This window comes from Oreochromis niloticus, linkage group LG22 (assembly GCF_001858045.2).
Source record: "Oreochromis niloticus isolate F11D_XX linkage group LG22, O_niloticus_UMD_NMBU, whole genome shotgun sequence".
NCBI lineage: Eukaryota > Metazoa > Chordata > Actinopteri > Cichliformes > Cichlidae > Oreochromis > Oreochromis niloticus.
The window spans coordinates 12,429,216-12,441,434 of record NC_031985.2 but is presented as its reverse complement, the minus strand read 5'-3'; the positions used below and the strand labels follow the sequence as shown (position 1 = coordinate 12,441,434).

The window sequence follows — 12,219 nt, the reverse complement described above, 5'->3', positions numbered from 1 at the left end:
GAATATAAATTAATAACAATTTGGCTGAAGCGGATCTGACTGAATTGTGTGTTTCTGTTTGACCCAAACTCTGAGCTCATTGTAAATACATTCATCTGGTTCATTTACAAAGGAAACAAAACAGAAACATCCAACATGTTTGGGTCTTTAGCTGCTCTGGTTCTCCTTGAGCTTTGAATCTGGCCGTCTTTAGGGCCTCGTGGACTGATGCTTATGGGTGTGCTCCCTTGTTTTTGATGAGGGTTTCCCTGCGTCTGGCACCAGCATCAGATTCCTGGGCAATCCTACCATGGAAACACCCTTGAGCCAGGCTTCCACAACACTGCCCCCCCTCCACTTCCCTCCATCCTTCCACCTCCTTATCCAAGCTGCTTCTTTGCCACCAGCTCTCAGTTCATTAACTCTATGAGCTGCGGGCTCCCTGTGGATCAAACTGGCTCTTCTTTACAGCTGCTCTCTTTATAAACACACAGATAAATAGAAACAGTAGACTAGTAGAGACGTCATTACTCTCTGAGGTGAAATGGCATCACCGATATAATAAGATACTAACCAATAAGGCTTATGACTAAAGGCTCAAATCTGCATATTTAAAAAAAATATACAACTCATCTCTGTTTTCAAATCTTCATGTAGAACATGTACGCTCTGGAAAAGTTAGACTTTTATTGTTTTTTTACTCGTGCCAAAGCGGAGCTCTGAGAAACCATTTAACAATCAAACTCATAAATCCGGAGTGGTGGATTTTGTTGCCATAAAGGGCTTAAGCATTTATTTTTACCAATGGACAATTTTCCTGCAAATCTTCCAATAAAGCGCTCTCACAAAATAACTTTCACAAAGCTGCGGTAACAGAACATGCGGACGCTGACAGATGCAAATATTCCTGAGAGTTGTGTATTTGCATCCATCCTGTACTTACAAGTGAATCCGTCTGTGTGTGTGTTTTAGTCAGAGTTTCCCCTGCAATTATAGCCAGGATGAGTGACCCTGCCTTGAGATGCCAACTTGCTAAAAAAAAAAATCAATTTGTTTTGGTTTGTGTTTTAGTGTCCGATGGATTTTTTTCCCTCTTGTGGTAAATAATGAGGTTCTGGGGAAACTTCTGGAGTGTGAACGTGACAAGAGAGGGCGACCTTGAGACCTCGTGTTTTTCATGCATGTGCAGTTTCATATTCATGTTTTTCAGTTTGTTTTTGTTGCTGCCTGTGACTCACGCTCATGAAGGAAATCCCTGTTTCCCATAGAGACCTGCACGCTCTGTCACCTGCTCTTTAACACACAGTCTGAAAACACAAACTGGCTTTGCTTTATCTTACCCGCATGTCCCGCCTTTAGCAGAAATGGCCAAGATAACATCGGTTCAGCTGCCACTCGTGACTGCAGCCAATCAGTCATAAGAGATTACTGTATGGCTTTGGTGCTGCAGACATCAGCCTGTAATCTAAACCTAACTCGATCTCACCTTGCTTTCATTTGCAAAATTACTGCCCAGGAGATGCTTTCTGTGATAAGTCGCAGCCACTCCATGTGGGAAATTAGGCCCTGCTGTCCTCTAGTCACCTCTTTGTTGATTAGTACTGGAAGACTTTATTTGTTGTCAGCAGGAGTATAAACTGTACCATGGTTATTTAAAAAAATAGATATGTACCGATAAAAGTAGACATATTATGTTCCGTATATGCTGTTGTAGTGGTGGATGCTTATGTTAAATGTGGGCAAACGCAGACATATTGGAGTCAGCGTATGTACAAATAATCCCTGTGAAACAAGGCTTCGGGTTTCAGGCTACTCTAAAAGCTTTGGCTCGGACAGATTTTTCTACTCTTGGCTCTGGATGATGTCAAAGAGAGCCGATATCTCTAATGTGGTTTTGTCAGAAGCTCCACCCGCCTGTGCTCAAAACTTCTGTTTGTGAAGGGCTGCTAATCAGAAGATTGGATACCCTTAAAGAAGAAAGCTATCTTTAAGGGCGATGATCTGAGGCTCTGCACCGAAGCCCAGCTAAAGATAAACAAGGATTATTCTGAGCTGTGACTCAAAGAAAATGGAGCTAGAAATGAGCATCGCAGGTCCGATATAAGGTTACAAAATGTGACAAGTTTGTCGTTAAGTTATAAGATGTTTCATAACCTTACCGCATAATCTCATAACCAGCCAGGAACTTTCTCTCTCTCTCTTAAACCTTCATGTTTAATCTCAACCGGTCATTGGAGATACGCCCTTCTGCTGAACATTTCTTCCTCTTAACCCTTTATTGGACAGGGAACCATATATGTTACCTTATTGCATCAGAACAATGAAAAAGAAAATAGAAAAAAGTCATTAAAGTGAAACATAAGTTCTCCACTAGCATGCTAGGGTTGAGTATTTGAATTTGAATGAGAAATGCTGTTGCTGTCTCTTCTCTTTTAATGTTTGGGATCCTGCGATGTGGATACTTACCCCCCTTTATGACCAAGTTCTAAGTTTTGTTGTAGTCTTGTTTTTGTTGTTGCTGTTCTTGTTTTGGTTTTAGAAGCTGGTTTGATTTTATTCTCCCAACTGTTTTTTTAAAAATCTGTTTTAATCATGCTTGGACTATATGACTAACATGATAAACAAACCTCTCAGACCCACTTACTAGTTTCCAGCTGCATCACATGGTTTTCATTTAGTAAATGGTGTTGACTAATGGAGCTAAAAAAGGATCTTCTTGGGGTTTTTTCTGTCTTCAATATTAGATTGTAGCGAGGCCTGCTGCGTCACCTGGATGCTGACATTTTCCACCCAAATTTGATGATAACTGTATAGTTCAGAAAGCGTCCATTTGGAACGATAACAACTGGGCTGTTTCACAACAGTGCAGTTATCTGAAATTAATGCACACCGCTGATTACTTTCACCGGGTCCCTCTTTTTATTTGCTGCAGTATTTTTAATCAAGTGTGGTTCTGCACAGTGTTTCCCTTCAATGATTGATAATAGCGAGAGATCCTGGAGGAAATCCTTTCAGAGGAAAAACCCCAAATGAAAAGAGCACTTTCACATCTGGCCTGGTATTCTGGAGAGCTGCCTGGTCGGCTGCAATCAGCATCGCTGCGAATAACAATTTCCCTGATCCATCAAACCTACAGCTATGTTTTCCTTGAACCATCTTCCTCACTCGTCGCTCTTTCTGTGAGCCGACGAGTTGGAGCTCCGAGCAGGTAGAAAAGCCGAGCTTTCCTTGTCTGACGGGAACACCCAAACAATTTTGTCTAATCGTTCTTGGTCAGAGCAGCAAGTAAGACGAGCTGAAAATTGAACTTGACCGTGCTGCGTTGCTGTGAGATGGTTTCTAAAATTACCAGTAGAAAACAGCAGACAGCCATCCTTCTTTAAACTAATGAGAGCTGTGAGCGAGATGACAGTAGCGTAATGACAGTAATGTGCCAGCGGGGCGAATGAGTTTGTTTTAACTTGCACACTGTGGCGGCTCTGTTAGCTGTGCTATCTTTTGAGCAGTGGTTTGGTTTGGAGGGAGGGTTCCTTTGCTTTGGTGGTACGCATGGTCGGCGCACTTCACTTTCATTACATTAACAGAACAATGGCTCTTCAGTGGTTTGGCTGCTTCGGACACTTTTGAGAACAATGGCTATTTTTCATAAACAAATCAATTACAGTCACATAAACAGATGAGATGATGTTTTCATAAATTATAGGGTATGATTTCTTAAAAAAGAAAGAAAAGCCAGCCTTTTTGAGAAACTCCAGAGATTGATTTCTCTATGAAACGGGTGACGTTGTGTAGTGGCAGGCGCCGCTGTAGCTTTAAGTGGTGCTCTTGAGGGCTGGATGTCAGTATCTGCTGCCATTTATCAGATTTGAGCTCGCCTCAGTGTGCAAGCAGCTTCCAAAATCCAAATGTTTTCAGGGTGGTAAGGAAGAGGTCTCAGTCGTCAGTCAGAGGACAAGGGAACTCTTTCACTGTGCCACATGGACTTGGGTAGAGCATGTGTTTATATTTACTGTACGTTATGAGGGCTTGGGCACATGCCACCCCGCTGTTTCACTCTGGGCACCAAAGTTTTACTCCACCCAGCCTCAATTAAGACACACAAGGAGCTGTTTGAATCTCTTTCTAAACACAACATGACAAATAACTGTATTGTATATTGTTTGATCCCCCTCGGCTGCCATGACTCTGTGCAGCACACCACCGCTGTGTCATTGACTGCTCTGTGTTATGTCTGCTCTGAGAAAGTAATGATTTGTGTAGACCATTGCTAACAAAATGTGAATTGTACGACTTCTGAGAGGCTGGGACGGTGCCAAGGCCGGTGGAGCTTGGGCGTTGTGAGAGCTGGAAGAGGGGTGCTGGGTTTATATGGTCGAGGTGGTTTTAGGCTGAGTTGTTTAACTTAGATAATATTGGATATTATCCAGCACAGTGGGCCAGAGAGTTAGAAACCAAATTGTGCTCGCTGAAATTTGGTGGGAGGGGAGCTGGAGAGAAACTGCTGCTGAAGTTTTTCATTGGATCGGTGCAGGCTTTGCGCAGATGTTGCCCTATAACTCTGGAACATTCTGCGGTTATCAATTACATTCTGTGGTTATCAATTATCCGGTACAGTCTTTTCAAACAAAGGCATCCCACGCATTCAACTTTTCAAAGCTCTTTCTCTCTCTTTTTTTTTTTAGCTCCTGAGAAGTTTCCTGGCAGTAGGTAGCTGGGCACCGAGAACAAATTGCTCAATTCAAATTTTCTATCTCTGTGATGATGTGAAAAATGATGTGCGTGAGTCAGAGAGAGAAGGGCAAAAGCAGACGGGGAGAAACAGACAGAGACGTTGAGGGAGATCTAAAAAACATGTTCATCTCCTGTGAATTGACACTGACTGGAAAGGCTTCTCTTCTGGAGAGCTTCCTGAAGTGAGGAGACAGAGTGGAGTTGAGGAAAGACAGACAAACGTGCAGATTTTAGTGTTAGTCATGTTAACTATTTTTAAAGTTAGTCAGCGCTGCTTACGTAAAGATATTCTTTTCACTGAGAACTTCCTGCATGACAAGCTGTTTTTCTTCTCTTTTCTGTTTATAGGGAGGTTTCTTTGCCATATTGTTTATAAATCTTATGTTTGAATCATAATACCACGCACCAATCTGTGTGTGTGTGTGTGTGTGCACTTCACATAACTCTGCACCTTGCATCTGTACCAGATTATCTTGAAGCTTGCAGAATGCTGCTTACATTTATTATCTCTGAGATTTCAGTTTGTTTTTTAGAATTAAAGTAGAACATTTATGCTTCCCTTCATTTCTCTCATACCTGTATCTTTACAGTGGCCAATGCTCACATTGAACATATCCAAAGTTGAATAATTAACTAACTCTATGTAGAAGTAATCCCCTTGAGGCAAAAGCTAAAGCTTCGTTTCAGACAGTCTTTCTTACTTTTGGATCTTTATGATGTCAGTAACACACAGCTCGGGCTGTGAGCACAGTGGCCCCGCCCACAACTCTTTTGAGGGGCAACCAATCAGAAGAAAGTTATTTTAAAGGGAGATGAGCTAACACGTGTTGTTTCAGACAGAGGATGAGGGGAGGCCCAGTTAGAGATGATTGATGATTATTTTGAACTGTGAATCATGCAAAGCATCTCTAGTAGAGTCCAAGAAGAAAAATGTGGAGCCAGACATGAACATAATGAGCGTCCACTTTAAGACTGAAAAATTTAGGTAATGAAAAATTTATTGTCATAACCTGTCACTTTTTTCTCAGAAGTTTCGTAGTGTTCCTGTCAGTAAGTCATAAATATTTCACGTAGGAGGTTGTCGTATACTCCCCTTCTGTCTTCCTCTCATACCTTCATGTTTCATCTAGACCGGTCACGAGGATGAAGATTTGAATGATGAAGTTTTTTTTTTCGTTTTCGTTACTTATACTAATTATTGTATTGTGGGCTTTCTTTCTATGATAATGTAATATTTACTAGTTTTTAAAGTACTAAAGAGACCTTGTAGGGAAAACTGACTTGAAATTGAATTAAAATATTTTTTTACCAGTGAAAAAAGACAAACATACAACAAGTAATAGCAAGGTTTTATGATATATGTTGAGTTGCATGCGCTGCTAGAAGAGATGTATTAAGTGTCATCTGGAAGACAAGTCGAACCTGTTGATGTATCTGCAGAGTTCACAGGCTGCATTGCATTGCTTCCTTTTTTTCTTTTCTGGTTTGCAGCTTGTCAGAAATGTTCTTTCCATCCCTTTGAAGTCATTTCAACCACTTACATTTACATGTGTATATTGACTGCAGCATAAACATTATGCATTATTAAGCACGGTGTGGCTAATGGCAGCAGAAACCATGTCAGATGTTTGATGTTTAGCAGAAATAAAAAGTGCTCTTTTAAACAGAGCAGGCTTACAAAGAAAACTTTGCTCTAATAGCTCAGCCCGAGTTCCACATTCTTACTTACAGCAGGTGCACTGAAAAATTGACTAAATTAGTACAAGCAGAGCCTGTATTGTAAAAACAGTATTTGAGACGGGCTTCTGATAGTTGAGGAGTTTGAAAATATGTCTCCAGAAGTGACAGCTCAGCTCTCAGTTGAGCCCCTCTCAGGTTTCCCTCGAGTTATTACTAAAGTGACAGCGCGCTCTATCTCAGCCTTTTTTGTTGGTTTTTCTTGGATGATAGTCTGTTTTATATGAAGGAGTTCTGTGGAAACATTAGGTAAAAAAAAGACTTTTATTTTGTGTTTAGAGTTAAAGTTGAAATAATGAGCGTAAACTTGACACTCGAAGATTCAAATCGTCTGAGAGGAATTTGTAGCCCTATTACTCATTCAAAACGAATGTTATCGCTTGTTGCTGGAGAGCAGCAACCCTGAAACTCTAATCCTAAGTGCCAGGCATGTGCAGAAGCTATAAGAAAAATGAAAGTGAGATCAAACAGAGCAGAGGTCTCCGGCTCTCCAGTCAGTGCCAAACTGCACCTCCTCCATCTGTGCCACCTCACAACTCCCGTCTACTCAAACACCGTCCCGTCCGTCTCCACTGAGCTGTCTGCTCCATTCAAACGCTCCACTTGTCAAACTGCAGGCATCATGTTGAGCGATACTGAGTCAATTTTCTTCAACAAATTTGGCCATAGTTGACTTTTTCTTTCTTTTAAAGTGCAGTTTTCAATTTCACAGCCCTTTAATGTCAATTTAGAGCCTTGTTAATGAGTCAGGGGTCTAAAGAAATCACAGTGGTTTCCCTCTGTGTCTAATAAATTGGTTGAAAAATATAGTTTTACTCACACCTCATTGGGCAAAATGACAAATCAAACCCGAGCTTTTTTTAGTAGGCCTGTGTTTCCAGCAGTTCACATGATGCCTCGTTTTATTGCCTGATGGGAAAACCTTTTTTATTGTGGCAACTAAACAGAAGAAAAAGCACATTACCAGAAAAGAAGAGAAAAAAGTACCAGTACCGTTTAACGATCATTATATGGGGACAGCAGAAAGATTCCTATGAGAACAGAAGAAATGAGAGGTTTGAAAGTCGAGGCGAGTTGTCAGTTTCCAGTCGCCGCGCATTAACGAGCCAACCAGCTGCTCGAGCATGTTGGGATTCCACACAGCGATGAAGTCAAGCTTTCTCTCATCCACCAAAGATGTCGCTCATCTCTTTGGTATGACTGCTTTTCTTTTTTTTCAGGATTGCATCAGATTTCTCTCTGTGCGATTTTGCTGTCTCGAAGTCTGTCCCCGGTTTGTTAGACCGAGGATATGAGCTCATGAGCCGTGGGTCAGACAGTGTGACGTTCGTGATATCCTCCGCTCTCCGGAGCTGTTTTATACATCACTGATGTAACCGATAATAATAACAACAGTCATTGCATTTCTTCATTTCTGCTGGGAGCCAAGTAGGTGGGTTATTTTCTGAACCGTCGTTGCTAAGTCTTTCTCTGTTTCCTGTCCTTTCTTTTAGACGGTCACCACATCTGGGAGACTGAGGCCAAGGTTGAGAGAGACGCCTCGAAGCCTGTAAGTGATACATGTGACACAGTGATCGTGACAAAGCTGATCTCATTTCAGGATTAAAGCGCTGTGTAAAGAGCAGCTGTTCCCAATCATTTATCTGAACTCGATGCCAAAATGTTTAGTCTTCGCATCTGAAAAACAAACTAACGTCTAAATTAAGAGAGCCGAGAGCGACTGGAGCCCCACTCAGTGTGATGAGGAACAACCTGCCTTAACAACAGCAACGCATGTGTTTTTTTATTGAATCACAAATCTGCTGTAAATTTATACATAATCAGATGGGAAGCTGAAGAAGACGTTAAAATTTGTAAACTATTCTAGTCATTCATCTACTAGCTTAGCATAAACCTGTAAGGAAAGGCAAAATAACCCAGCTCCTTAGCTAATACTGCAAAAATAATGTGTGTTCATTATTCAGCTGTTATGCTTTTTATATCTGATCTCTTATTTATTTACAAGAAATATTTTACAGTGCTGGAAGAAGTGCTGGAGTGCACTTACCAAACACTTCCTGATGGTTGTACTGGACACACTTTTGCCTTCACAACTGCCTTAATTCCTCAGTTTTTCGTAGTATAGATTCAACAAGGGGCTGAAAACATTCCTCATGCATTCTTGGTCCATATTGGCACGACAGCATCACATTCATGGCATGACTCTGTTGTTCCATCTCGTCCCAAGGGTGCTCTATTGGATTGAGATCTGCTGACTGTGGAGGCCATTTGAGTGCAGTAAACTCAATGTCATGTTCAAGACACCAGTTTGAGATTATTTGAGTTTTGTGACATGGTTTGTTATCCTGCTCAAAGCAGCCATCAGAAGTTGGATACACTGTGGTCGTAAAAAGATTGACATGGCCAGCAACAATGTTCAGGTGTTTATACAACACTCCCAAAGCGTGTCAAGAAAACTTCCCCCACATCATTCCACCAGCCTGATGATTGTTACCAGACAGGGTGGATCCATGCTTTCTTGTTGCTGATGCCAGGTGTGATGAGTCCATGTGAAGTGCAGCCTTGGCTTCCTATTCTTAGCTGACAGGAGTGGCAGCCGGTGTGGTCTTCTTCTGCTGTAGCCCATCTGCTGCAAGGTTTCGATGTGTTTTGCATTCAGAGATGATCTTCTGCTTACTTTGGTTGTAACAAGTGGTTATTTTGCCTTCCTGATATCTCAAAGCAGTCTGGCAATTCTCCTCTGACTTCTGGCATCAACCAGAAGGTATTTTTTCACCCAGAGAACTGCTGCTCATTAGATATTGCCTTGTTTTCAAGCCATTCTCAGCACTAGATGCAGTAGATCAGCAGTTTCTCAAATGGCACCAACAATGATGCGATGTTCAGAGTCACCTAAATCACCTTGTTGATGCTCAGTTTGAACCTCAGCAGATCACCTTGACCATGTCTACACGTCTATTTGAGCTGGTGGCATGTGATTGGCTGATTAACGAGCAGCCAAACAGGTGTACCTAATGAAGTATCAATTCCAGTGTTGCCTTTTGTTGTGAATCACCGAACAAAACAACCCTAATTGCGACTGTAATAACAGCGCTGATTTCCTCAGCCCAGGACAGAAGCTTCAGTGTTGTGTTTGAAATGTGTGGAAAAGGTGTTCAAAAGTTCAGCCCTCCACCTGTGGGAGTTTGAGCCTGGCAGCGTATCCTGTCTTGCGCTCAGACAGCTGAGGGAAAGAGAGAGCCAGAGACGTGGTGGGAGTCTGGGAGATAGACGAGGGGATTAGAGCGTGTATAAATGTGAAGCTCTGCACCTGCTCCCAGTGTCTTCCCTCTGCAAAACACAGACACACACTCACTTAGAGTGACTGCTGGGGCACATCTGTCTGCTTGAATAGACAAAGGGCCTCCCTCTCTCCGTCCCTCCCCTCTCAGCCCAGTCTGCTGGATTGGTCCCATTTCAAACACTGACGCTGCTTTGGCCAAGTTTAATCTCAGACCAAACAACAAATCCAGAATACGTCACCTGAACAGACTGACCTGCCCCAATGAGCACAGATCTGGGAAGACGAGGGATGATTACGTTTTCTTTTTAAGAATTACTTATAATTAGATACAGATTTCTCATATAAACCTAGATAGATGGTCTTGACGCACTCACTTAGAGAGTCCAAAAATGCTCCTCTATGCTCGATTTGTCACATTTTTTCTTCCCACTGTTTGCATGATAGGACCAGTTTTATTATATTAAACCTCCCAGACCTTTGTTGAGATTTTCTTTTGCTTTTTTTGTTTGTTTTAACTTAATTTGCAATTTTATGATGTAACACACAATATGCAGGCATAAAACTTTCAGAAATATCTGAATGACTTCAATTACATGTGACACCAGTGAAATCCTGCAAACACAGCTGCCTAACCGGGACACAGTTTACACAGTCCAAATGAGGAACCCTTTCCTGAAATTTAATTGCTATTTCTCTGAAGGGCAGATGGATTTCAGGGAGTAAGGAAAGTAGAAAAGCCTCATCTGGCTCCACTTAGCTTTACAGTTGTAGTGATTTAATATAACGTGTGTCAGCTCTCACCTGTACATGTCAGGCCCGGCTGTCCTCCGAAGCTCAGTTTTGCAGACGGATGACTTCCTCCCTGACTACTGAGCAGCGCCTCCAACACACTCGGTCATATATATTCCCACACACATGCACAGAAACACACACGTGGGGCTCATGTGTCCACAGGCTGAACCCAGGAGTGTGGTCACTTCTGGCCTTCACTCTCAGCAGGAAGCTCTGCTGGGGAAATAAACTATCTGGACACTCCCAGGTTCAATTTATTCACTTTGACTGAGTTATTCATTGTGCAAACAACCAGAGCTCCCTCTAACCTTACTTCATGGCCTCTTTGTGGCTTTCGGATGACAACCAGATTTTTACATTGTATCTGCCGCCCCTTAAATTTAAGCTACGATATAGTGGAATGGACTGCAGCCTGGATTTGTGTTCCCATTTCCCCCTTCTAATGGCCAACAGGGGGTGACACACATGTTGCCAAAATAATCAGATTGTGTAGAGGTCAGGGTTTACACGTGATTGACAAATTGGCACAGATGGGTATGTAGTGTCCTCAGTTTCTTTGTCACAACTACCTCTTCAAGATGACAAACAAGAGGAGTAAAGCCATAGTGACTACTTCCTCCTTTTATATGTACTAATTAAGAAGTTTAAGTGCAAATCCAAAGCTATAAGCTAATTAAATGGATATTTAAGTAGATGGTGTGTTTTAATGACAGAACTTTTTCTGTGTTGCAGAATTCGCTTCTTGTTGAAATCCCTCCCTACCGAAACCAAAGACTGTCCACTCCTGTCCACGTGAACTTCTACATCTGCAACGGCAAGAGGAAAAGAAGCCAGTACCAGCGCTTCACCTACGTCCCTGCCACTGGTAAACTTTTCTTCATAGTTTGCTATTTACAGGTTTAGTCACCACTGTCCTTAACAAGATGTTAAACTCCTTTCATATGTCTGCTGTTACAGTGAGTCCACAGTGTGGTGGCTTACACATTTGTTTAGCACACAAAAAGTTCTCTGGTTCAGTTATAGGGGGAGCCCCAAATCCCTGTGGGCCTTTAACAGCCAAATCAAGCCACCTACATATGCTCTTACAGTGGGGATGCTCATATAAAAATGGCTAAAGTTCAAAATAGTCTGTCAGTCTATGTTCACTCTTAGCCAAAAGCTTTGTTTCAAGTTGTCTTTTTCTACTCCTGAATCTAGTTGTGAGCACACAAGCCCCACCTACCTGCTGTCAATGTTTAGATGGGCAGCCAATCAGAAGAAAGTCACTTAAAACATTGATCTCAAAGCTTTTCTGGACCCACACCACACTTTTTTTAGTCAATTACTAACAATCAAAAGTGTGAGCACCACAGCATTAGAAAAAATGTTAAGTGTTTTTTTGATTCATTAAACATTTTTTTTGTAGTGGCTCTAGACCTCACAAATGAGATCCAAATCATAAGAACTACCATCTTAAAGGGAGGGGGAAGGGATCTAAAGCAACTCTGGATGAATTTATTTTGAATCAGCAAAATATTCTCTGTGAATGGACATTCGCGTAGTGGATCCACTTTATGTTGTAACTTCTTTTTCAGCAAATTTTGATGTGATAAAACTACAAAAAAGGGAAAATTTAGTGTGAATAAGGTAAAAACTGTCTTCAGATATATGTTAAGCTGGGGGTCAATAGTACCATTCACCATCATGTTTTAATAATT

At 41.7% G+C, this 12,219-nt stretch overlaps 1 protein-coding gene and 1 long non-coding RNA gene across 2 annotated transcripts in view; one reads left to right on the top strand and one right to left on the bottom strand.

The window, feature by feature from the left end:
* Positions 1-12,219, top strand: part of nfatc1 (nuclear factor of activated T cells 1) — a 47,791-nt gene that overhangs the window by 15,818 nt on the left and 19,754 nt on the right. The window contains exons 7-8 of the mRNA XM_003447265.5: positions 7,941-7,996; positions 11,255-11,387. Coding sequence (XP_003447313.1) covers positions 7,941-7,996; positions 11,255-11,387 — 189 coding nt within the window. The remainder of the gene's footprint in view (positions 1-7,940; positions 7,997-11,254; positions 11,388-12,219) is intronic.
* LOC109196668 (uncharacterized) lies at positions 5,972-9,389 on the bottom strand. Its single transcript, XR_002058075.2, has 2 exons — positions 8,495-9,389; positions 5,972-7,994 (listed from the first exon to the last, which is right to left on the bottom strand). It is a non-coding gene; the product is annotated as an uncharacterized LOC109196668 (long non-coding RNA).